The sequence below is a fragment of the Meleagris gallopavo genome, chromosome 1, assembly GCF_000146605.3.
Source record: "Meleagris gallopavo isolate NT-WF06-2002-E0010 breed Aviagen turkey brand Nicholas breeding stock chromosome 1, Turkey_5.1, whole genome shotgun sequence".
Classification (NCBI taxonomy): Eukaryota; Metazoa; Chordata; class Aves; order Galliformes; family Phasianidae; genus Meleagris; species Meleagris gallopavo.
The window spans coordinates 4,100,592-4,126,542 of record NC_015011.2 but is presented as its reverse complement, the minus strand read 5'-3'; the positions used below and the strand labels follow the sequence as shown (position 1 = coordinate 4,126,542).

The 25,951-nt window shown below is 43.9% G+C and overlaps 1 protein-coding gene across 2 annotated transcripts in view; it reads right to left on the bottom strand.

The window, feature by feature from the left end:
- The window catches only part of LOC100548072 (store-operated calcium entry regulator STIMATE-like), a 31,554-nt gene extending 6,625 nt beyond the window's left edge, over positions 1-24,929 (bottom strand). Inside the window, exons 1-7 of one of the 2 annotated variants that reach the window (XM_010713850.3) lie at positions 24,739-24,929; positions 13,862-13,910; positions 13,214-13,309; positions 11,101-11,222; positions 4,019-4,137; positions 2,889-2,972; positions 973-1,086 (exon numbers count right to left, since the gene is read on the bottom strand). In XM_010713850.3, coding sequence (XP_010712152.1) covers positions 973-1,086; positions 2,889-2,972; positions 4,019-4,137; positions 11,101-11,222; positions 13,214-13,309; positions 13,862-13,910; positions 24,739-24,847 — 693 coding nt within the window. In that variant the 5' untranslated portion in view covers positions 24,848-24,929. The remainder of the gene's footprint in view (positions 1-972; positions 1,087-2,888; positions 2,973-4,018; positions 4,138-11,100; positions 11,223-13,213; positions 13,310-13,861; positions 13,911-24,738) is intronic. The other variant, XM_010713912.3, reaches the window with a different exon arrangement.
- Between the last annotated feature and the right edge of the window lie 1,022 nt (positions 24,930-25,951).

The following is a 25,951-nucleotide window of genomic DNA, read 5'->3' as shown; positions in this document are numbered from 1 at the left end:
TACATTGCAGACTGTATAGTAATTGGCCATCATGCTCATTAGTACAAGAACAGAGTTACTCTGTTAAATACCTTTTGCTTTCTCAGTGTTATTTCTGTCCATCCTAAATTCTTCAACTACTCCAGGAGCCAAACTATGACTGCCAGAAGTGATTTAACCTTAACTCTTGCCAGTGAACTGCAGGATACAATCACAGTGTCTCCTGATACCTGGAGTCAGGCACTGAGCACTCAAACAAGGGCTGGGAGCCAGGGGAAAGGAAGGAAATTCGACCCAGTGAATCAGGTTGTGGCTTCTGCAAAAAATCTGATGGGAAACTCAGGCAGTACCTGCCTGGCAGTCCACACGTCATTAACTACAGGAACAAAGCCTGCTGATACTGGAGCATTCCACTCCCACCCCAGTCTCCTTAACTTTAATAGTCAGGCTCAGATGATGCAAAACACAGCATTCTGCAGCTACAAGACCATTATTAGACTGAATAATTCAGAATACTGACAAAAAAAACAGGATTCCCAGCTGGGCCTTGTGCTTCCCCGCCCCCAACCCCCCTACTCCCCCCCCCCCCCCCCCAAAAAAAAAGGAGGCTAATTGCAGCAAGGAAAGCAAGATCTGAGCCAAAATCAACTAAAATTAATAATAGCAAAGTTGATAGTACTAGGGCAGATGTGCCCACCAGCTTCAGCCTGTCACTCTTGTGATCCCCCACTCTCAAGATGGTGTCATACTAGAGAACAGTATTTCAGCACTTCTTTATAGATTGTGATACTACATCAAATCCTCCTAAGGAACCTCTCTTGACCTCAGCTACAAGCATCAGAAGTTATTTGGACTTCCCAAGGTCACCCCCATATTCATCAAACATCAGTCCAGGTCTATGTAACATGATGGTATACTGCATAGTTCTGGTAAAACAAAAGCCATACCCAAGTGCACAATTTAGTCTTTGACTTAGAACATTTTTGGTCTTACCTGAGATTCCTCACTCCTAGCTTGTGGGGTTTCTGTGGATCCATTGATGTTCAACATATCTTTCTGCTTGTGTTTCCTCATGATCAAGCTGTCCACAACCCAGAACAAAACGGCCTTGGGGAGAACAGAGTTTCATGAATAGACTGCAGAGACCAAAATATAAAGTCATGCAAGCCAAGCTACTTCTTTCTTCTCTTTTTGGATCCTCCAAACCTCCATCTTCCAGCAGCCCAATATCCAAATTAATCCTGTGTTAAGTTTATCTGTTAGGGTAGATGAGGCAAGTTGCTAAGGTCTCTCCCTCACAAATTCTGAGGATTCCCTTTTCACTGGAGACAAAAACAGATCACAACAGACCAAGTTTCTTCCAGAATTAATCACTGAACCAAAGTCATCCAGTATTCATTCACTTATTCTGCCTGCACCAGTCACTTTAAGAACTAGAGCTTGCTTTCAAGCAAGTGCACCGTGGGGTGGGGTTGGGAAGAGAGGTTGGAATAGCACAGGCAGGTAAACCCATCCTTGCCAACACTCCATCTATTGTACGAAGTATAAAAGTTCATCTCTTTTTCAGGGAGATCTCAATGCTAAGATCTTTTTCTCACTTGCCATATTGGGGTAGTAATTGATCTGTCAGTAAAACACTGCATAGAATCACACTGCATAGAATCAAGAGAACGAGAGAAAAAAGCTTTCACCAAACTAAGCTTGAGAATATCAGTAGTTTTGGGCGGTCCAAACTAATCTAGACAGATGGCTAATACTGAATGTTACTTTATAGTATCTTTAACTTTGAACTGCTGCTCCTCAGTCCCCATCACTACATCCGTTGCAAGAGCTTTAGCACTTCTGTTCATGTTCCCATGACTGCTTGCAAATTCAAGTGACAGAGACATCACAGCTTTAAATGATGCAGTTGGACAAAGACCATGTCTGGCAGAAGGTCTACTCCTGACAATACCCAACATCTCTCGAAAGGACCCAAGTCTCTTGTTTCAACAGTGCTTTCTATCCATGTTGCACTGCAAAGAAAAAAAAAAGAAAAAAGAAAAGAAAAGAAAAAAGCACAGCACATGTTCAATCCAGTACCCTCATACCAAATACATGTCACTATACTTGCAGAGAGATCTGCCATGCACTTCAATGGGACTTATGTACTCCTGGGACAACCAGATTGCTACTCTAATGGGACTCTAGCCTGTATTTCTGCTGAAAGCATGCTTTTTTGGCTACTCCAGTAGCCCTGGTGAATATAAGCAAGAAATAGCATTGTTTTTTCTCTTCAAGGTTGGAATACAAATAAGCGCTTGAGATATTTGCAGCTTTGTGCTGTTGGTAGCGACTCTTCACTTGGCATATACAACAAGGACATACAGTTGTTTTTCCTTCCTCAGCTACAGTACACTTAAAAAAAAAAGCTTCCTTGATCAAGATTCTTGTGATGGATCATAGTAAGAGGACTTATTTGCCCTGAATGTCCACTGAATTATCTTGTCTTTTTTGCCTCTCTTCCCATACAACTTTCCTCCACTTTGATTCGCAATTGAAAGCGCAGCAAATTCCCACTGAAAACCCATTCCTATAAGAACTTCAACAGGCTTTGGAGCACCTTCGTTCCTTCCACGCTGCTGTTTAGATGCAATTCTCAACTGATGTGTTTCAACTGCACTCAAGAAAAGTAAAGAAATCAGCCACGCAGCAGCTTGGACAAAGGAGTGGGAGTTAGGAGCAGAGCCCTTGGTAGGCAGTAGCTACAGATTTGTGCTGGTAGCAAAGATCTTTGCTTCCACTCCCCTTTAACTTGTCCATCCACTTTGATTACTCAAGGCTGCCAAGCCATGTCCTGTACATTCTTCCCATTGGAAAGGACCCATTTCCAAACCACCCCATTTTGTACTTGCAATGACATCACTTACATTTACAATAAAAGGCACAACAAGCATGACCACGATGAGCTCCAACTGGGGGTTTGGGATGTAACTCAGGAGGATCTGCTGAAGCTGCAGAGAAGAAAAAGCATTTAGAAGCATTACTCAAATAGCTGTTTGCTGCAAACAGGATGCATTTTTAAGCTATGTCCTATCTAGGGCCCTGCATTCCTTGCTTTAGCCTAGCTCTTTGAGGTGGCTTAGGCTATTTCTTTTGCCCAGCTGCCAACATTTTGTTTTCAGCAATAAAATGAGTAAAGATAGACTTTAACTACCTGTGACAACAGCTGGTAGGATTGTTCTTGGCTTCTTGAGCCTAGCTGCAAACTATAGTCAGCATATTTGCACAGCCATGTGCCAGATCAATGTTCACAGCCAAGTTTGAACACTGTAGGCTGCTACATTTGAAAAAGAAGCCCTAAACAGGAGCAGATAAATGCTCCCACACTGCTGCAAGTAACAATACAATTAGGTCACATCAGCCCTTTTGGGTACAAGGCACCAAGTGCAAACACACTCAATACTGGGATGACCCCTTAATTCCTTAAATAGCTTTTGTACTAGTGAATTTCCCACAACGCCTGCCTTCCTCCATATAAATGGCTACAATTCCCAAAAGAATGTATGTTTTTTAATTAGAACAATCCCAACAAACTAATGTCCCTCTAGTTACCATTCAAAAGCATGAGGAGAAGGGTGGGGCAATACTCTATAGGGGTTAATTTGGAACAATCAGCAGTTTCCCTAGTTTAGGCACAAGACCACAAGTATATTGACTTGACAAGATAATGTGGAAATCCCCTGGCAGGACTGAAGCAGCTCAGCCACCAACCAGCCCAGACCATTTTATTCTTCTGAGAATGGAAAAGAAAACTGAAGAAAAATAATCATATTCCACTCATTCTTGACAAGCAGGAGAACATATCACAAAGCCAAGTTGTTATGAAAATCATGTTTCCTCAGACTTAAGTAATAGCTAATTATCACAGAGAGCTGTCAACAAGTCAAAAGGATTAAAGACCTATGATGATGTGGACCATTAACAGGGCAAAAACGACAAGAAAAAAAAAATCACAATAGCTGTAGCTAGGAAAATAAAATACAGCTTGGGAGCCTACCTTTGCCTTTGTCCAACTGGGGATCAGCAGGACAAGGATAATCAGGGTCTTCTCCACAGCCACAATCACCATGTAGAGGCTACACTGGCCAATCCAAGCAGCAGCTTGTGGAGGGTCACCTGGAAGAAGAGCACAGTACATAGACACAAGACAAGACAGCCTTGCAGATAAGTTACCTCAGGCTTGACATGTGTCCTATAATGCCCACATTCACCTTATGCATATGGTGAGAGAGACAGCCCAGGCTCTGCCCATGCTTATCCAGCAGCCCTCATATACTCAAGAACCACTGAAAGCTGAAAGAAACATTCCCAGTAGTTCAAGGAGATTAGCTAAACAGATGGATCTTGGTTTGGGAGACATTCTCCTCCTCTTGGGAAGAGCCCTGAATGTACAGAGCCTTGGGGATGCATCTTTTCCTTCTCCTTCAGCTACCAATAGGCATTGCAGGTATCCAGCCTACGGTACTGAGCTGTTTTGAGCTCAATATATACAAGGATAAGGGGAAGAAACCCTATTTGTGAAAGTGGCCAGTACCCCATCTGAAAGCACAGATCACTGTATACCCTTGTGTAGAGTAAGCTTGTGTGTGTGTCTATTTAGTGGGCATGGTGGTGATGGGTTGACACTTGGACTAAATGATCTTAGTAGCCTTTTTCAACCTTAGTGATTCTAGGATTCTAAGCTGCTGAGACTCCTAAGCTTTCAAATGGCTCCTTACACAAGCAAGCATTGCTTTCGGAACATTAGTAGCTTGGTTTGCCTCTCTTGTCAGGGTACCAGAGACTTCATTTCTCTTCACGTCAGCAAACCTAGAGTAGTCTGTAAAGAAGTTTCACCCCATCACCATTTTTCCCCCCTATTACTTTCTATAGAATAGTAAGCTCATAGGAACAATTCACAAAAAACCTGTTCCATATGGACCAGAGTTGCAGACTGATAATCTTTTCAAATAATCTGATAATCTTTTCTCCAACCCCCAAAACAAAGCACTGTGCAACAGATCCTTTTCTACACCTCCGAGTTACTCCCCTGCCAAATTTTACCTGCCTAATTTCCAAAAGTTTCTGGTCACTGATTTCAATGTAAGACAAAAGCTTTCAGTCCTAAACTGAATTATACTTTTGCTGATTGAGTGAATAAATGGTTATGTGACACTGTCTAAGCAAGAGACATTGGGTCCATCTTTTACAGCAAACCATTAAAAAAAAAATCAATGCTAATTAAATATGAATGCTTCCAATGAAGTACTTACCAAGTAATAATAAAAAAGCATATTTGTATTGCTAGCAGTGATAATGGCACTGTATCCATTACATGTGCTTGCTTCAGCCATCTGTAAGTACCCTCCCAGCTGGTTATCATTTTCCCAGGTCATCAGAATATCTTGGTTCTGCAAAACTGAGCTGCAATATCTGGCTTAGGAAAAAATGCAACACTTCCTCTTACCATCCAAATCTAAAGATAATCGCTGGTAGTGTTTGCTTCCAGAGGAATTGAGCCAGAACTTGGAACTGCACTTGTGCAAGATGCTCAAGCTACTTTTGGATGGCAACAGACAGGGAGCTCTGCCCTGCTTTTCTCAGCACAGTGCTGCTAGGACACAGGAAGGGAAGCCCACACAAGTAGTTTGCAAACATTGATCCAAATCATCATGCATACCTTTGGTCACAGAAACCAGCAGCACGGGCCAGGATTTACTAAGAGCTGCTATCTGACGAAATCCAGTACTGGGAGAATCTGCTTAGCAGGGAGTGCAAAAACAGGTCTGCATGCATGTTTGTCCTTCCTGTTATTTCTTAGCAATGTACCAAAATATCTGCAAAGCCACTGCTAAGAACAGAGGCATCCAGCTCGTCTCTCCATGCCAGAGAGCTCCATGTGATCACCTTGCATTCCAGCTTTATAATTGCCCAAGCCACAACTGAAGAGGGGAGAGAAGGAAGTGGAAGCTGTGGTTTCAAGATGCCGAGAGCCAGACCAGCAGGAACCACATGGAGAAGGAGCTGGGAAGGTTACGTGCAAGTGCAACCAGCACTGAAGATTTTGGAAAGCACACATCTGCACTCCCTGGCAGGCAGCAGCTGGATGGGTGGTCTGTGCAGCATCATTGGCAGTCTGCAGTTAAAGGCTGGGGTCAAAGAGGTTTTACTGCTCCTGGAGCCTCTCCTGATGAGTTCTGGTATCTACTCTTCTTCAGCCCTGGCTGAGCCTAGTGGGACTTTTTGCCTGATATCCCCAGACCAACCAATCCTTTCATAAGCCCTTAGGCTACCATCATCTATCAGAGCTCACACAGACAAAACAGGAAAACAAACATACCCATGGTCTCCTACTTGCAGCTGAACTCTTTGCCTTTTGCTCTGTCTCATCAGCTGTTGTGGTCAATCCCCTATGGGGAAACAGGGGCTGACAGCACAGCTTTGCAAGTCAGCTGTCCCACAGTGGTTGTGGTGACACCTGCAGCACGCTTTTCTCCGATGCCTCAGCCCTCTCCAAAAGCATCAGCAAGCTGCAGATACCTCCAAAATGCCTGCTCCCTCAACCCCCTTTTGGCAATAGGTCACTACCATTTGTTATCACGAGCAGCTATAGATCTTACTTCTGCATACTGTGCACTTAACAGCCCTAACCCTCCATCATTCAGATAAGCTTTGGTTAACATGGCTGAGATGCAGACAGTAAGAGAAACAATCTGCTGCCTAATCCAGCATAGAGCAGATTCACCCCATCCTTAATGCTTTCTCATCTAAATCATTTCTCCCTCACTCTCAGTCTTAAAGAAACCCTTCTTTTTCCTTACTACCCACCAGACCTCACCTTGTCAGAGGTGCCTCCGCCTCTGGAGCATCAAATATCCAGCTTCTCACTCTGATCCTTCCTGCATCGCCTGCATATCTCCTCTGCAGTAAGAGTTTCTAATAGCCCTTTGACATGCCCAGATTAAACAACAGAAGGATTTGCAAAGAGACCTGCAGACCTATGGGTCAGACGTAGCCACCTGCTCTATCACCTTCAGAAGCCTCAAGCTGCTACTTGGAACCTTGTTCTCCTCTTAAGACTCTAAGCTTTGTTTTCAGAACATAGGATGTTTCTGTACAGGAATGCATCCCAAACCACAGAATTACATGCCTTTATTGCCATTATCTAGCAGAAAGATCACAAGGTGTCTGAGAAGTTATTCTCCAGCATCCTGGTATCCCAGTGACAGAAGAGTGCTCACTTAGATCCTGGCTTCCTTCAGCCAGTATTGGGTTAGATGGTGGGGATGGGGAAATTCAGGCCAAGAGCATCCTTAGATGCCACTTAATGTCTTCAGTGAACCAAGCACTGCCCAGAAATCCCTCAGTCCATGGATGTGAGAGATTCCCCTGATATGGTGGTGATGGGTTGATAGCTGGACTATATGATCTTAGATTCATTATGGTTGGAAAGACTACTATGATTCTGTATCAGGTGTTTCCACTAGCAAATTTGGATGAGTGTCTCCAAAGCTGTTTCTGCCATCCAAGATAGCCAATCAACAAAACCCAGTTTGCTCCCTGGAGGCAGAAACCGATTCAATGCCCTCCCTTCGCTGCAAGCAAAACTTCCCTTTCTATGCAAGGAACAGAACAGGCACAAACGATCTCTGCAGATGTGCTAGAGAAAGCCACATCATGCTCCCTTTGAGTGGTTCCTCACTCATAAATCTTTGCCCTGCAACTCCTAGTGGAAAGGATGCACACTTTGCATTTTGACCATTCTCCTCCAGCACCCTATCCCACCATCAACATCACCTCCGTGAAACAGATCTAGGATCCCCCAGTGCCTGCAGCAACCTCTCAGACACAGCTCATATTCTGCTTGTGCGGGGGAGCCCAACTGCTTACAGAGCAAAAGCAGCACTCCTTGAGGTATTTGAGTTGTTACTATTCAACAGGATTAGTTTTAATCCAAGCTGTCTAATGTACCAAGCTGTCAAGGCCCACGTGTTAGTGCCAGACAGCTTTATTTGTAGTCTTCCAGAGACTACACATGCACTGAGCAGGTGGGAAAATATTTAACCATAGCCAGGGCAGAGAATTCAGGGAGGCTGAGGAAAAGTGAGTGTTTGAAAATACTGAAAGTTGTATTGGGTTAGATGGTAGGGATGGGGAAAATTAATAGAAACTCAGTGAAGAATATTTAAATTGTACCTCCAAGACAAAAGTATCTGTGTAATTCTCAATGCTATGTACAGAAAGCAAGAAATATTGGTAAAGCATCTGAATTGCATGCTAAGGACAAAACAGTCCCCTAGGTTAGAGCTATTTTCAGCAGTATTTCCTCAAGCATTAAGAGCCAGCTCCCTTGGCTGCTTCGGTTCATGGGAATATTTACTATGGAAATTTTGTAGGCCATCACAGCAGGGCCAGAAGCAGCCTACACAGGTCCTCAGTTAAACTCAGCAGCTGGCACAAAGCACATTCTGCTATAACTAAGTTTGACCAGAGGAGTTCAACAGACCACTAAACAGACTTCAGAGGCCTCCAAGCAATGCGCCTTTCCATTTCTGGACAGCAAATGAACACAAATCAAACAGAACAGTTAGTGACCACAGCCATGTTCCTATATAAGCCTGCCTCCCTGAATAACTTTTCAAGCCAAGATATCCACTTCTTCTCACCATTTCATGATGCTGCTCTTCAGCATTTGACTCACTCACTGCAAAAGTGTCTTAATATGAGTTGACAGAGTTTGTTTGCCTCAAAGTTCTATTTTAGAAGTACTTGAATATTTGAATTGGTACACACACAGCGCAGCGATGTTGCAGCCATCAAGAGGTTTCCCTCCACCAAGCTTTGTATAGGCACAAGAACTGGGAAGAGGCTGAAGGACTTGAACTTTGGTGGTTGATCAACTCCAGCCTCCATTTTTCAAAACCTACTTGACCCAACATGAAGAGTAAACCTTGCTAGTCTTCATTCTCAGGAGCCAAGCACCTCCAGAAGAGACAGCAGCCTTTTCAAATTTACCTTCCTATGCTTAAAATCCAAAGAGCTTCTGGGCAAAGATAGAGGAGCATAAAGGTATAGGAACCTTTGACTCTCCACTAGCTAAAGACAGGTCATTTCTGGCCTCAGCTGTCTCTGGCTAAGACTCAAGAGACTGATCTCAGAATGGGTGTCTCTCACTTTTTTTTTTTTTGGAAATATGAGAATAATCTATTTTAAACAGTCAGTTCTGGACAGCTGGTTGCCTGAGAGAACAGTGTAGGTTCTGTCTGCATCATGGATTTGGTGTTTTTGTGGTATTCTGCCTACCTTCCTCTGTAGGACAGCAGGAGAAACTTTTGCTCCTCAGGATAACTGAAAAAACAATGCAAGTCTGGTACAGCAATTAGTTCAGAAACTGAATCTGAAGCTTGTATTAAACTGTGGAGAGTTTGCCAGCATCTTTCAAACCAGACTGGAGGTTACTTAACAGCAGAGATGAGGATAGAGTTCTTAGCTCAGAAGCAAGATTTTCATTTAATGTGCCATTTGACTACCATTTAACTTTTCCATCACAGTCATTCTGGCCAAGAATGGTGCTGGGTGGATGAGATTTAATCACCAGTTCAAAAACTAAATTCATACAGCAACAGAAACTTTTTTTTGTTAACAAAAATCAAGATTTCCTTGGAGGAGCAAGTTGTTTCCCTTCGCAGAGGTTGGCTTAGACTACAGAAACTTCAGCTCAAGAAGTTCATTACTACCCTGCAAGGCTAAAGCTGTCAATATGCATTAACATTTTCTTGCTTCTATTCAGCTGCAGACGTGGCATGTGTAGCAGGGCTCTGGGATGACTGCAGTTGGGCTTTGAGTACTCACTGCTCATAAAGTGAAAATGTACCAATGCCTGAACCAGGAATATTTATTCCTCTGCTGCCTCATTTGACTTAAGAACATTGCAGCCTTTAAAACTACTCTCAGGTTTAGCCACAAGTCACCTCACAAACCCAACCATCCCCTCTACCTTGTGCTGAAACCTATTTAGGTAGGTGTAGTACTCCCTCTCTTATGCACCAAAGAAGTCTCAACTAAAACTCAGAATTCAGTGTTGTTTCCACACTAATCCCACTTCAGTCTAAGTTTCACCAGCTTCTAGGGATACAGAGGAATGTCACAACCCTTAGAAAGACTTAATGATATAAAGACTTAAAAGTTATTCGTGTGAATGTGTACTTTCTAAATAAAAAGACTAATGCAAAATAGCCCAACGGGTTAACTTCTCCCTTCACAGCGGAGAAGCACTGCTCTCCTCCTTCTGAAGTGAAGTGCTACCCTCTAGTGGGGCTGTCGGAGAAAGGCTTTTTTTGTAAACAATTTTCTCAACACAGAAATTGAAGCAGAGGCTGACAAGCTTACGTGCACTTTTTTTTTTTAAATGAAAAATGGTTTTAAAATGTAATTTGGGGAAAACATATCATTTGATAACCCAGTTTTGTTGCTCTGTCAATGCCTACCATAGCTCAAGACAACTTCAAGAACTGCACATTTCAAAAAGAGGCTGAGGAAGTCAATAACAAAACCCCTACAACAGAGTCCTACAGAAAACCACTATGACATCCAAACACCATGATTTGTCACATGCATGTTGTTGAGGGATCATACACCTCAGGACATGTTCAACCTTTTATCACCAATCTTCTGTGCCCAAGCATGACTAATACAACAGCAGTTAGCATAACCTAGTTTTGCCCCCAAAACATAACATAATTAACATTCAGGGGAGGTTCAGGTTAGGTAACAGGAAGAATTTCTTCTCAGAAAGAGTGGTGAGGCATTACAACAGGTTGCCTGTGGAGGTGGTGGAATCACCACGCCTGGAGGTGTTCAAGAGAAGGGAAGATGCGGCACTAAGGGCATGGGTTAGTGGGTATGGCGGGGATGGGCTGATGATTGGACTAGATGATCTTAGTGTTTCTTTCCCCCCAGCCTTGAGTAGTGTTGATTGTTGACAGATAATAGAAGTTCATGTGTAATAGAAGTTCATGTTTTCCCCTTAACCAGCCATTTTCTTCTTTCCTCTCACAGAGAAGAAACAAGTCACCTTTGTGCAGAGCTGTAAACACGTACCATATTCTCCAAAGACAAGATGTGTGCATTTCTGACGCTGCACAGCCCAGGAGACCACCTTCACACCAAGCCAAATCAGCAGCATCCCCAGCGTGGCATCAAGGATGAAATTAATAAGGTAGCTAGAAACAGAGGAAAAGGTCACTTTGTGAGGCTTCAAAATACAAGTTCAAGTTGTAGGTGTTCAAGTCTATATGACACTAGCTTCACTATGTATCTTCAAAATATAGAAATCTATCAAAAACTATGATAATATCCCCAAATCCCTACTTAGTGGTCCAAGCTTTCCTTCCTTGCCATATTACTGAATTTACCAACAGCCTTACCAGCTTGAGAGCCTGATCAGCAGTGGAAGGAGGCTTCACCATCTCCCTGGCACCACTCATTTATTCACACATTAAATACTTCTTGAGTTACTGTAGCTTAGGGTTTACTCCCCCAAAAAGAGAGGGTTCCATTTACAACTTCTTTTGTTCTTAAATTAAAAACAAAGTTTCACAGAAGCATAATGAAACAGGTACAATGGCCATAAGTTACCCCAGTGGAGACTCAAGTTGGATATTAGGAAAAATTTACTCTCAGAGCGATGAGGTATTGGCACAGGCTGCCCAGGGAGGCAGTGGAGTCACCATCCCGAGGTGTTCAACAAAAGAGTAGATATGGTACTGAGAAATATGGTTTAGTAGGTATGGTCATGATAGGTTGGCAGTTGGATTAGATGATCTCAGTAGTCTCTCCAATTTTAACAATTCTAAACATTTTCAGAATTTTATACAATAAAACTGAATCTTGTTGGACACCATAAATGCTCCAAAGGAAAGGCTAAAACTCACTTTCATAGAGCAGGTGTAAAATGCTATATGAGCAGAGAAGCAAAGCAAGGGGCAGAAGAACTTAAGAGAAGCAACAAGCCCTGGCTCAACAGCAGACACTCTGGGGTCCTGGAAAGCCTCCAGTTTGGGGTTTCTGCTGCAGGTCCAGCAGCAAAATCCGTCCCCATCAGGAGATTCAGGCCTGATGAGCTTGCTCTGCAGCTTTGGAGGTTTAAGCCTCACTGGAAAGTGTATGAGAGACAGGAGATCTGCAGGAGCCTTCTTGGGACTGCAAGGTTCAATCTCTAATCCAGGGCTTAATATTTTAATAAACTTCACAGAAAAAAAAAATCTCTCATATTGTTTTTGGCCTTTTGTGCTATTGGAATCTTGTTCTGCAGCAATAGGTCAGATACTTCAACAATATGAAAACACCACCAAGCACAGAGCTACAGGAACAAATGTGTCCTTTCCCAGAGCTTGATATCACTTCTGAATAAAGATATTGGAAAAAAAACAATCTGCTTTTGATATCTACTTTAAAAAAAAAGTCATTAGGATTTCCCATTTCTAAAGGCCCAAACTAGCCTCTTAGAGTTCCCAGAGCACTCCCAATAAAACAGGGGACTCTAGTAGTTTATACTTGGCAGGATGCACAGCATAGGGGCATCAGAACCCAAGGGCAGAATTTCAGAGTTCTGCCCAGTTCAGTGTTCAAGGCAGGCAGACCAGGAAAATGCGAAGCACATTAGGAGAATCTGAAGGGCACAGCATAAGCATAAACAAGGTTGTTTTCAAACAACGTCAGTTTAAAAGCAATCATAACTCATTTTAGAGGTTACATTTAGTCCCAGCCAAACTTGTGGCTGTTTAAAGAAACACACTGAAGTGCAACGTTCAAATATAAACACAGAAGATAGGCCAGGAAGTTTTAAGCAGCATTTTGGAGCTCAAAGGGGATACACAAAATCAACTTTACCTAGTTCTGAAACAAATTGTAGCTGCAAATTGTCTAGTCTGGAGTAAAGATACATTTCTGTTAAATTCCAAGTCTAATTTACATTGCCTCAAAATAGGACAACATGAATGCATGTGGTAGATAGAAAGGTTCCTTTTTCTTGGAACTTTTTTATCCAGGCTGAATAAGGGCCTTCAATCACACTGAGCAAAGCATACTTCTCTAATATCCATCTAGTACTAGCAATAGCCATCCATATATGGTGGAAACCAAACATTTTCCATTGGTTTCCTCCCTCTTTTTCAAGATGTGGGATGTGAATGGAAGTGCCTTTGGTACTTACAGAGAGCAAGGATCCTCCTCAGTGAGATCAGACAGAAAAATATTGGTAAAGTGGATGAAGAGGGCACCAATTACTTGCTTGGAGGTATCATAAATCCTGGAAAGAAAAGAGCAAGATCTGTTTCCTAGAACATCAGCAGAAGTCAGCCAAGCAAAGGCTGGGCATAGACCCGTTTTCCTTCAAGAAGGATTTCTGATATCCAAGAAAGGAATTCCATTAATTTCCAAATTATTTTAAGGGAAGAACCAAAGCCAGGGGACATAGGCTTTTCTTTGCTAACATTGGCAAGCCAGCCTGGCCACGCAAAATCCACAGGATCATCCAACCTATCAGATGTAATTATCTGTTTAATTGAACTTAAGACCAAAATAAGACAGCCCATGTGCAGCTGTGTCAGCAGATCTGAAAGGACCATAACCTCTTGGATCAACCGCTTACAGTGAAACCAAGCTTTCTTGGAGGAGCTAGGGAGGGACTTTATTTCTAGGGAGCACCAGCTGCTTTAGGAAATTTGTCTTGGGAAGTAGCAGCAGAGCATTTTATTTAAAGACTAAATACCAATAGAATAGTCACAGAGCCATGAAGATTGTTAGTAGAAGAAATACTGGAGGTACATGGGCTTTTTAACATCCAAATTTAAAATCTTACCATATCCTCCAGGGACGCCTCTCTTCTTTTGGTTCTTTAAATCGTTTTACTGCAAAGAAAATTAGAGAGATTATGTTAACCATCAGAGCTGAACAGATGTGTACTTCCATACCCTGTCAAGTGGCCAGAGGGAAGCTGGGAAAGTTTCATCACTATCTGCCAGCCCTGATAACTCTTCCAGGCAAATCAAAATTATGGTAGTGATATTCAAACCATGTATCCCAGTAGTCCATCAAGCTTTTGGATTCCAGAGGCACAACAAAGCCATCACCTCTTTGCAGCTCAAAGGATCAGAGGTCAGTAAGCATCCCTACCATAAGGGTGCCAGGGCCAAACTACAAACAGATAAGGCTCCAAGCTCCTGCCAACAAACTGAAGACACTATTAAAACACTGATTTATTACATAGTGTTTTGGATGTTCACTGGCTGTGTCTGGGATGTGGTTTCACTACTACCAAACATGAGATTTTAAGAGATATGAATACTTTAAATGAAGTCCCTCTGCATATAGATTAGTTCACTCTTTGCAGCCACTCCAGTCCTCCATTCCAGGACCCTCCAGTGCTCTCTATCACAGTTACTACTTGCAGATAACACTAAGTTTGTTTTTCATTTTTAAACTCTGTTTTGCTCACAGTGTCCTGAGCATTGCAGAAGCATCTCCAAGGGTCCCAGGTTGCTTGTTCCACAGACTTATGTTCTCCCTAGATTCAGCTGGCTTTTACGTACCCAAATAGGAGTTGCTAATACCTTTCTAGTGCTATACTGCACACAGAAGTTGTTTTTACTGCTTTGCCGTCAATCCAACTAGGAATTTGTTTTACAGAGCACTACCTACCTGGCCAAGTCTTCTTCCTTTAAACCTAAGATATCAGTGCTCTTCAACAAGGAGACCTAGGAGACATTTTCTTACTATATTTTTTTCCCCAACCTAATTAATAAAAGGGCATTCAGTAGCATCATTTTGCTTTGTGTAGCTGCTAGCATCTACACCTAAGTCTAGAAGCTCTGCAGTTACAGCTGCTGCCTCAAAACCCCATGTAAATGGGGAACTTTCACAATCAGTTCCTGGAACACTACCAGCTTGAAAAGGATTTAGAGTTAAAAATACTGATCTGGGACTTCTTTTTTTGGAGGCAAAAAGAAACTAACTCAGTGCTACTCCTGACGCTCCATCCTAGGACATGATCACAGCAACTGCTTGATGGTGCCATCTAGGGGAACCTAGAGCCTGAAAGCTATAGAACACACAAGTATGAAGGATCAGTGTATAACCTCCCTGGACAAGCTATCTCAAGGGTATGTATTAGAAGCATGAATCCCTAGGCCCTTCATCACCTCCCAGATTTGCCCAGTACTGAGCAGGTCATTGTGATGAGTGCTCTAAAAGGCTGTTGAAGCCCAAACAGACCACCAGCTATCTGCTTTATCATCACCAAGACTTTGCTCCTGGAGCTCTGTAGCTTACTCTGTCACTTCGAAAGTCAGCCAAACACCAGAACAAACACACATTTGGTATCCAGCTCTAGATTACACTTCTCCACAGACCCATTAACTGAAAGATCAACCAACAGAGCAACAAGCTCAGTAAAGGCTGGGAAGAAAAAATTAACACACTAGCTGGAAACAGCTATTTCCAAATAAACTGCTCTTTTCTGTCTTGCATCTATATGGTAATTAAATGATGCACTGGGTGAGTCTCACCGTACTCGTATACTCAGCCTGCCAACTGGAGCCCAACCATCTGCCCCAAGAAACAGTTCTGGGCTGCCTTTCCTGGGAAATTCCTGCCTGATCCAACCTGAAAAGATCTAGGAATTCCCCTGCTTGGATGCTCAATGAAGTGGAACTTCGTACCTCTTACTGGCACAATGACAATGTGACACATAAAAAAAATACATCCTTCAACTCTAGGACTTCAGGCACATCCAAACAAGCACTTATATTTCACTCTTCCACAATAAATAAACAAACAAACAAATCCATGGACTAACAAAGCTGAGAGGCCGGAATTCTTTAAACTGAAACTAACAAACTTGAAGCAAAGAGTACAAAAACTTCCCTATGGCATAGAAGGGCTCTACAGGCCACCAAGCTGACCACCAGCCCAACCACAAGAGCATCAGGGATGATTTTTACTGTTGCCCTAAAGAGAAGTGACACATATGTATCCACAGCCATTCAGGCTAGAAATAGTAATTCAGTGTGATAAGATGACAAAAGGTAAGAAGTTAATGGCGTGGTGCCTTGTTGAACATGGCTTGTCATGCCTCATTAGATTTAAGAGAGTTATCTGAGTCTGTGCAATTATCAGAGACAGTAAAACTGTTGTATTAAAGATAAAAGCTAGTATTATAGAGAAATAATTAACTGCTTAATAGGGCATTAACTGTGCAGAGCTGCATCAGGCTGTCTCTGAATTAAGCCAGTAAGTCAGCCAAGATCACTAGAGCTTGAACAGGCAGCAGAGTAGTTCAGTGACCATGACCCAGAGGTTAAGGGTGAGTTCAAATCCACGTTAAAATGGCTCCAGGTCTCTGAAACGTCAAGAAGCTGATAAAAATCCTCTCCTCCACATCTCCCTGCAGGTGATCTGAGCCAGGGCATGCACAGATCCCTGAGTGGATACTCAAGCTCAGCTGGCTTGGGAAACAGCTCAAGTCTTCTCTTGCTCTTCTCAAAGGAAATCTCTATTCACTAAGGCCACTCAGCTTTCCACCAGCTGTAGGCATGGGTTTGCAACCATGACTCTGGCAAATCTTGATAGCAGACTGATCTATTACAGGACAAGCTGTGCTTGCAAATGCATGGTAATGCAAACAGAAATTGTGATCTGAATTTTAGCACCTGTAATCAATTAAGATTGTTTAGTGCAGGAGGCCAGGCTGGACCAGGTTCTGAATATTCTGAAGTTGCTCAGATACAGATTTCCCTGTTCACTGTAGAGGAGCTGGACTAGGTGGGTGGCCTTTTAATGTCCCTTCCAACTCAAATGATTCTATGTCTCTAGGTGCACAAGACAGAAGGCAGAGAATCCCCAACCATCTAAAGACAATACTAAATAAAGAACTCCCCATGCCCACAGGTAAAGGTCTGTGTAATAGAGCTAAAGGGAGGAAGATGAAGACTGCTTGTCCAGGCTCTTCCTGTGTGACTTGCCCTTTCACTGATAGGTATTTCAGCCACATTCCTAATGATGACTTGTAAGTTCCAATTGAATGGTAAAGTGAAAGGGTGTCAGCTGTGAAATAGCTCATGGAGAAACATTTCCTTCAGAGAGGCTTCAAAGGCAGTCCACTAGAGCAAGAAGCCTCACAAAGCCCTAACTCTAAAGATGCTCCAAGGAACTCAGCCACACTGTAGCAGAGTTTAATCCATATGGCCTAAAACATGCCAGGAAAAGGTAAGACAGGTAGGAAGAGAACAGCCACATCTATCCCATTAAACAGATTAAGCCACTATTCTCAGGTGACAACCTGAATTGGTGTCCTTACAAGTTAACATTCATTCCTACTTGGCTCCAGTTACAGCAGACAGAAAGCCCTGAAGTTCAGCAAAAGGGAAGGAACATCAACAGCAACTTGAAAGAAATGCCTTTTGGTTATGGCCAAGAAAGGGCAAGACAGGAAGCAAAATGCTCCCAAACCCTTCCTCTTCAGTCAAGACAATGAAGACCACAGACGCTTTAAATTCATTGAGGATCTCCAGGCTAGGATGAATTTGGCCATCTGAATAGAAACCCATGTTAAAAAAAAAAAGGAAAAAAAGAATATATCTACTTGGGACAAGAGTACTTACAGATTTGCAAGGAGTCAGAAAATGACAAGGTAAGACCTCAATGAGATCCACCCCTCCTCCCTTTTAATTTTTTCCCCAACTTTTGTTTTGCAGAGTAACAGAAAGTGGATGTTTGTGGTGTTTTCTAGATGCAGTGCATTGGAAACAGCTTTGTCTGCCCTAGATATGTATAGTTCCTTGAAGTTATGGGACTGCAGCAGTACTGTCCTACAGCCTACTTTTGTAGTAATTAATTTCCAAATTGTAATTAACACTTGCATAGCTCCCGATTCTCTTCCATTGTTCCTCACATCTTGCCCATGCAGTGGAGCAATCCCTTATGCAACATCTTCTCAATGTCCCCACTGATGATGCACTGCATTCAGACATCAATGCAGATGTACATCTGCCTATTATCCCTCATGGAAATAAACCCCTCATTTAGGCAGAATTAGCTAGAATAGCAGCAAAACAGATCAGCAAAACAGACTCCCAAGTAAAGTTTCTGTAAAACCAGAAGCTTATTTCCCCAGTAGAAATCCCCTACCATGAAACCAGGAAGCTTATTTTTGTGACAGCATCGCACCGTCTGATTTCTGGCCTTACTGAATAGGATTCAGAGCTACTGTCCTATGGAGGAAGTGCTCTTCCTCTGCCATCTTCCACTTTATTTACAGCGAGTAGGGTCTCCAGTAACACATTTCAACCTATTTTGCAGGACGCACCCTTTCTCAGGCTTTTTTCAAGCCCCAGACAGGAAGAAGGCAACATGCAGAGACCAAAGCTATGGAGGCTGCACTATTTTTAGTGTGAGCTCACAGCTACTCAGACTGGAGACACAATGGGAGGAAGCAGCAGTCACTGTTCACAGTCAGCAGCCAGCAAACTGCCAGCAAGATAGAAAAGCTCAGAACACATACCCACCACCTCAAAACAGAGCAGATCTATCGTTAGTTTGAGAAGGGGCATTCTACAGACCTGTATTCTTGCACTTGCATGATATATGTTTGGTGCTTCCTTCCCAAACACTGTTGTACCAAGACTTCAAAAATGTATATATCTTTAACAAAACAGGCTAAATACTCTATACACAACAAAGGGCAAATATGTTCTGGATTATCTTTGGATTATCTCTGAGTCTGCAAGACATGAGGCAACAGGGAAATAAAAAATGGTACCAGCTCCTATTGAATGTATCTGTATATTGCCAGGCTGCTCCACAGCATCTTCTAGAGGAGAAAAGCTTCTCTTAGCACAGAGTGCTCCGAATTGCAGAAGAAATGTGTATCAGTAGCAGGTTCAGGCACTCAAAGCAGTGGACTTCTGCAAAACTTCCAAATCCTGCATAATGCCATGTACTGGAGCCTCTAGATCTATGCAAATAAACCTTACAGAAAGGAATAGTTCTGCTTTTTCCAAAACAAAATTACTTGAGTATCTTTCCTCTCCAGGATCCTTAGACCATCTATTCCCGCTCCTCATCCAAATCCAGTTACCCACAAGCCCACTGCAGGACAAGCTTTGAAACTCTCAGAGCAACAGCATCAGCCCATCAGCCATCTTGGTCAGCTAGAGCATCTTACTAGCAGGGAACGTGAATTGCCCAGGTAAAGGCCATGCAGTACCCAGTTTCAAGCTCCACCTCATGCAATTAGCGTACTACCCATGTCTTATTTCTACACAGATTTTTATGGCTGCCACTAGAGCAGGGGTGTCCAACCTTTCGGCTTGCTTGCACCACACTGAGTGAAGAGGAATTGCCTCGGGTCACATATAAGTATAGTTAATGCATATAAGTAACAAAGCTTCTGCTTTTATATTGTCATTAAAACAAAGCTGGACACATACATAAGCCTTCAAGTGCCCAAGTGATCATAAACCACTTTGTGATGTAACCGTTAGTCATATGCACTTATTGAGAATAAGCTCCATTTGACCAGGAGGTCTTGGAAACCTGGACTGGGTTCTAACTGAATGGTTGTTCTAACTCCATCTGGGAAAGGCAACAGAGGCTCTACACACAAAGCATCTCCAGATTCCAGATCAGTGCCTTGGACTATAAAGCATTCCCATGTTTGAAACTCATATCTTAAGACCAATACATGATGTAATTAAGAGAACATCTAACAAATGAAGTTACACAATTGAGATTTTTTTTTTCACCCCAAACATGAAGTTTGTCAGTTCTCTCACAAATACCAAGTCATAAACCAACTGGAAATTTAACAGGCTCCTCCCTAAAGGCTCACTTCCTCCACCCTTTGAAATGACAAAGTTTCCCTGTAAACCTACTTGCACAAAAGTTAAGAATCACCTATAATATAAATCATCCACCAGATGCAGCAGAATCCATCCAACAATGCATAAGGTGCTTCACAGCCTATAGGTTACACATAACTTCTGGCAGCTCAAGCTTTGCCTGCTTGTTTCTCAGCCTACCCAACCCATTTGTTGCTTCAGCAAGCAGGAACGTCCTCAACTTTTATTCCTTCCAGTCATCATTTAGCATACAGTTTTCACCTCTTGGTTTAGCAGCTCAGAAGGTGACTTCCAAGAGGAGGTCAGCATAATCAACAACTCAAATTCAAAAGCTCCATAGAAAGCTGTGCTTTGCTTAATGAAGCACATGAAATGCCACATGGTCTTTTCAGCTTACAAAGCACAACACGCGTTTTCAAGCTCAGCCGGTTTTCACATGCATTGAAGCAGAAGGAAAAAAGTCTTAGGAGTCCTGCCACGTGTAGCTTCTTGCTTAACTTACAAACTTACATGCAGACCCAGACTACCAGAGTCACAGCCCTGTGCTTCACACCTCTTCCAGACTGTAAATCTTTGTGGTTTTATTTTTCCCCAAAACAGGGAAAGTCCCCATTTCAGTATGATGAATCAAATCAAACACAGCCATGTTTCCATGTTAAAGGAAGCAAAGTCAGCATAGCCCATCCCTGGCATGGCAGTGTAGTACTCCCATGTCCTGGACAGGTTTATTAAAATCAATAGAATGTAAGTATGCACAGATCCAGTGATCTATCATTTAGTTCTCTTTCCTGATGTACATGCACACTTCAACCTACTTTTTTTTCCCCAAGAGATATTTAATGTAAAAGCTGGAACACCCATAGGAAGCATGTAAGAGAGTTCTGAAGCACAGAAAGAGTGCAGCAATCTAAAGCATGTACAGCAACAAATTTGAGTTGCAATAGGGTAGAACCATCCTAAATTAAGTTCTATTCCTTCCACTCCTCCCTCAGTATAAGGAAACCCTTCCACATTGACGATTGTGAGCCACTGGCACAGGCTGCTCAGAGAAGCCTGGAAGTGACCATGGACAGACTGGATGAGGCCCTGGGCAGCCCAATCTGGTGAGTGACAACCCTGCCCAAGGCAGAGGGTTGGAACTAGATGATCTTTGGGATCCCTTCCAACCCAAGCCATTTTATGATTTTACCAATATTTCCCTCCGCAGCTGAGAGCTACTGTTTGTTTTTATGGTCGAGTCGCTATTCCACAGTCCTACCTCAGGACCAGCTACTTGAGCCAAACCACAAAACACTACCATAGCACAAGTGTTCCTAAACCTCATTCAAGAGCTCAGAAGGCTGCTTAAAAAGCTTTAGGAAGAGAGGTAATCAGAAGAGAAATGTTCTTAAATGACTCCCCAGATCTGTTTCACTTGTGCCCCTGTTAATCTAAAAGGAAAAACATGACTAAGATACCTATTCAAGACCCCTATCTTCTCTTCCTAAGGGATTTGGTGTCCAAGTGACAAGTTCCAGCAATCCTCACATCACATGCAGCAACTGCAAAATCCACTCAAAAGCTAAGTATTGACAACTACTTCAGATGGGATTGCTGAATTATCCACGTCATGACCTCCCCAGGGACAAGTTCTTGCCCAGGAAGCTAGATTGCCAACCACAGCTGTAAGGAAAAAAGAGGCAGCAGAACTAAGTGTTCACATCTTAATTCTCTTAGCAAGAGTCATTCCGGCAAGAGTAGGCAGCTGGGAAGGATTACATCTGATTCTCATTAATTACTAAATTAGAGCAAGCTCTGGACAACACTGCAGAGAAGTTTGACTACAACCTTAAAAGACAGGATAGAGTAGTTTAGAGTATTTGTAAGCTCCAAGGAATATTTTCCTCAGTGCTGTAATAGTGGCGATCCTAACCATAGAATGGCTTGGGTTGGAAGAGAGCTTAAAGACCATCCAGTTTTAACCCCCTGCCATGGGTAGGGTCGCCAGCTACCAGATCAGACTGCCCAGGATCCCATCCAACCTGGCCTTGAGCCCTTTGAAGGATGAGGCACCCACAGCTTCTGTGAGTAACCCATGCTGGTGCCTCACTTTCCAAATAAAGAATTTCTTCCTAACATCTAGCCTGAGTTCCTTCTCTTTCCATGTAAAGCCATTCCCTGTTGTCCTGTCACTACCAGGCCATATAAAAAGTTGCTCCCCCTCCTGCTCATAAGCTCCCTTCAAGCACTGCAGCAATGTTTCCCTAGAGCTTTCTCCTCTCCAAGCTAAACCACATTAAGCTGGGCATCATCTACTTGTGGATCCCACCTACACTACATGGAGAATCCATTTAAAACACAGAGCAGAGCAGCAGGGAGCAATCACTCCCTTCATCCTACAGTGAAACACTATTTCTTCCTCATGAACCTTTGATCTAAAGGGCTTTCTAATACCCTTTGCAACAGGCAAAACTGGCCTCAAGGAACATAGTGGGTTGTTCTACTAAAACTTCACACTCCACGTGACAGATCCGCATAGAATCGCTAAGGCCAGAGAAGACAACTAAGGCCATCTATTCCACCCACCCACCCATGCCCCTCAGTGCCACAGCTCTATGTTTCCTGCACACCTCCAGGGATGGTGACTCCACCACCTCCCTGGGCAGTCTGTTTGAACGTATTAACACTTTTTCTGAAATTTGCATATTCTTTTTCAGGCTTCCTGTAGCCCCAAGTAAAAGAAACCCAAAGTCACAAACTCTTCTTATAACAACATAAAAATACTCATCTTGTTGTAGACCGTGCTCTTTTGAGCACATTCCATGGCTAAGCACCTGCAAAGTCTTATTCAACACCACATCAGCATTAGTTTGATTTCCCCCACATACACGGTTTGCAAACCACCACTATCCAGGTACTGCAGCCTTTTCTTCCCCAGGAGGCTGCCAGCTGAAAGGGCCACTCCCAAAAGAAGCCTTAAAGCATGTTATATCCTAAGAAAGTCTTTGGTAAACCAATTACAGCTACAGTGGGCTAAAGAGGCTGCACACAGACAGCCCCAACAGAAAACCTGAGAGTATGCAACGGGGGTGTAGATAAGGAACACCTGATGGGAATTAGGGGCAGCCAGGGGATGATCTACCATCAGGAGTCTAGGGCTGGAAATCTATTCACATCTAGGGGCTCAGCTTCAGCCACTGAGCAGGTTCACAAGGAAACCACTCAAGAAGAGCTTTCGGATTTTTTTCCTAATTAACCAAGAGGATGCTCAGCTGCTTTTCATATCCTTGGACACGAGCATCCTCATCCTCCAGCTGAGGTCCCTGGGTTTGTTCAGCCTAGAACAGGAAGCTGAAGGGAGGCCTCATGGTCGCCCACAGCTCCTCACAGGGAGCAGAGGGGCAGCACTGAGCTCTGCTCTCTGTGACAGCAACAGAGCCTGAGGGAACAGCATGGAGCTGTGTCAGGGGAGGGGCAGGGGGTGTTAGGGAAAGCTTTGCACCAGAGGCCGGTGGGCATGGAACAGGCTGCCCAGGGCAGTGGGCACAGTAGTGAGCTGCCTATGTGGTCCTGTGTGAAGCCAGGAGTTGGACTTGATGGGTCCCTTCCAACTCAGGAAGTTCTGAAAGACTATATTAGCTCTTATATCAGGGGGAGAACAACATTCTTAGGTACTGCTGGCAAATCATTGAGCCCATGCTTTCATTTGTGGGAGTATTTTGATAATTAATTTCCTTTATTTCACGAGGTATCCCCTGTGGTTTATGGGTCAATTAACACATAGCCTCCCCCACTACAGGAACAGAAAGAAAAAGAAACACAACAGAAACAACAAAGTAGGCTGTTCTTACAGTTAATGTTCAGTGAAATACAGGCCGTGAAGTGTTGCAATGTCATTACTCCCACTGGAAAAAGCTATCAGCTTCCACAGGAAGAACTTGTTGCAGCTTTCACAAGCTGACTGGCATTAAACACTGGAGTCCAGGCAGCACAGAGATTCAAGACCTGTGGCTTCTCAGCTCAACTGGAAGCTTTAATTACTGTCACTGCAGGTTTTTTAAAAAAGGAGAACAGATTGAGGCTTGTTAGATCACTTAACCCCAAGGAGAAGCACCCACAGTGCTCCAAGCAGAGCACAGCTGGGGCACAGCAGCAGTGATTTTCTCAGGTCTTCCAGCATCAGTGCCCTCACCTCTCCTCCCTGCTTTCTCTTACTACCATCCCTCCCCAGCAAACAGCACTCAACCCAAAAAACTTCACGTTTTAAGGGAAAGTTAAGCAAAACAACATCACAACGCAATTAGAGGAGCTATTATTCTAACCAAGCAGCACCGTACCTGATGCCCATCCTATTTTTTGTCACATTCTTCCTGCTTACACCGTTGGCTTCCACCCTTCATTAAAATTTTCTAAGCCACTGAACTCACACATCAGAACCGCGACTCCGCGGTGCCTCATTACCATCAGATAAAGGCTCGGAACAACAGTTTTACGAGAGAGCATCTGGTGCCCTAACTGCCGGCAGCGAGCTGTTGCCATCCCTTCTCCAACCCTCCAGGTCTGGAGAAAAAAAATTCATCAATTAAAAGCGACGCGAAGCTCCGAGCAAACGGGCTGCGATACCCAACTAAAAGGGTTATCTGGCAGAATAGTTTGGGTTGTTAAGGAATATCCGCTTCTAGCCCCCTAGCTGCAGCCTAACGGTAAGTCGCCCTGCGCAGCCTGGTCTCGAGCACCTCCAGGGAGCATCCACAACTTCTAAGCATCCACAAGCATTCCACCCGTGCCGGTGCCTCGCCACTCTCCAAGCAAAGAGCTTATCTCGACACCTCGCCCTAATAACAGGCACGGAGGTACTCACACATCAGCGTGCAGAAGGTACACAGTGCCAGCAATGCCTGCAGCAGCACTCCGAAGCGGCCCAGCAGCGCTCCGCTGCCGCAGCCTTGAGTCGGACGGGACGCGGCCATGACCGGGCGGAGCGGAGCGCAGCGAGGAATGGAACGCAGCCGCCCCGCTGCCTACAAAGCCGACTCCGTGCCCCCGCCCCTCTGCCGACGGCCACACCCGGGGGTGGGATGGGGAGGGACACGGGTGAGCGTGGGAATGGGCGTGGTGATGGGGATAAGGATGGAGATGGGCATAGGGATTGGTATTGGAATAGTAATGAGTATGAACGTGGGTGTGGATTTAGGAATGGATTTAGGGTTGGGAATGGGAAGGGCTTGAGGAATGTCTAGTAGAGCTGGGGGTGGAGAGGACTTGGTGGTGGCTGGGGTGCTGGGATAGAAAATTTACGCTTGTGTCTTGGCAGAATCTAGAGTGCTGGGATGGGGAAGATAGGTAGATGTCCCAGTGGAGGTTGAGGTATCAGATACTGGGGGTTCCACTAGGGCTTGGGATGCCCATATGGATTGGGGGTCCTTCGGGGTCTTAGGATGCTGAGATGGAGAGGGTAATTGGGCATCACAGTGAGAATTGTGGTGCTGGATTGTGGGAGTCCTGGCAGGGTTTAGGGTGCTGCATGGGGAGTTTGGACTTGGGTTCCATTGAGGTCTGGAGTGCCAGGTTAAAGGGTTCTTGGTGGGGTTTGAGAGACTAGAATGGGGTGAGTTGTTTGGGGAATTATGTTAGGGATCAGGGTGCCAGGCTGGAGGAGGTCCTGGTAGGGTTTGGGATGCCAGGATAGGGAATGGTATAGATATCCCTTTGGGGATTGAGGTTGGAGGGTCCCAGTGAAGTTTGTGGTGCAGTGATGGGGAGTTTGGACTGTGGTCCCAGTGGGGGTTGGGGTGCTGAGCTGGGGGTTCTGTTAGGGATGAGGAGTGCCAAACTGGGGACATCCCAGGAGGGCTTGTGTAAATTATTCTGCTAACATCAGTGTCTCAAAGCTTGCTGGGAACACAGATGGACTTATACAAGTCCAGGCAAGTCCTGGGCAAAGGTGGTGAAATCCTTTGTATGGAGAACTTTGATGGACAAGGCCAGGGGCAAGGAGAGGAAGATAAGCTGCAGCTAAATAGCTCTGAAGCGGTCTTTTGTGTGAACTTATCTCAGGATGATGGCCATCTCGG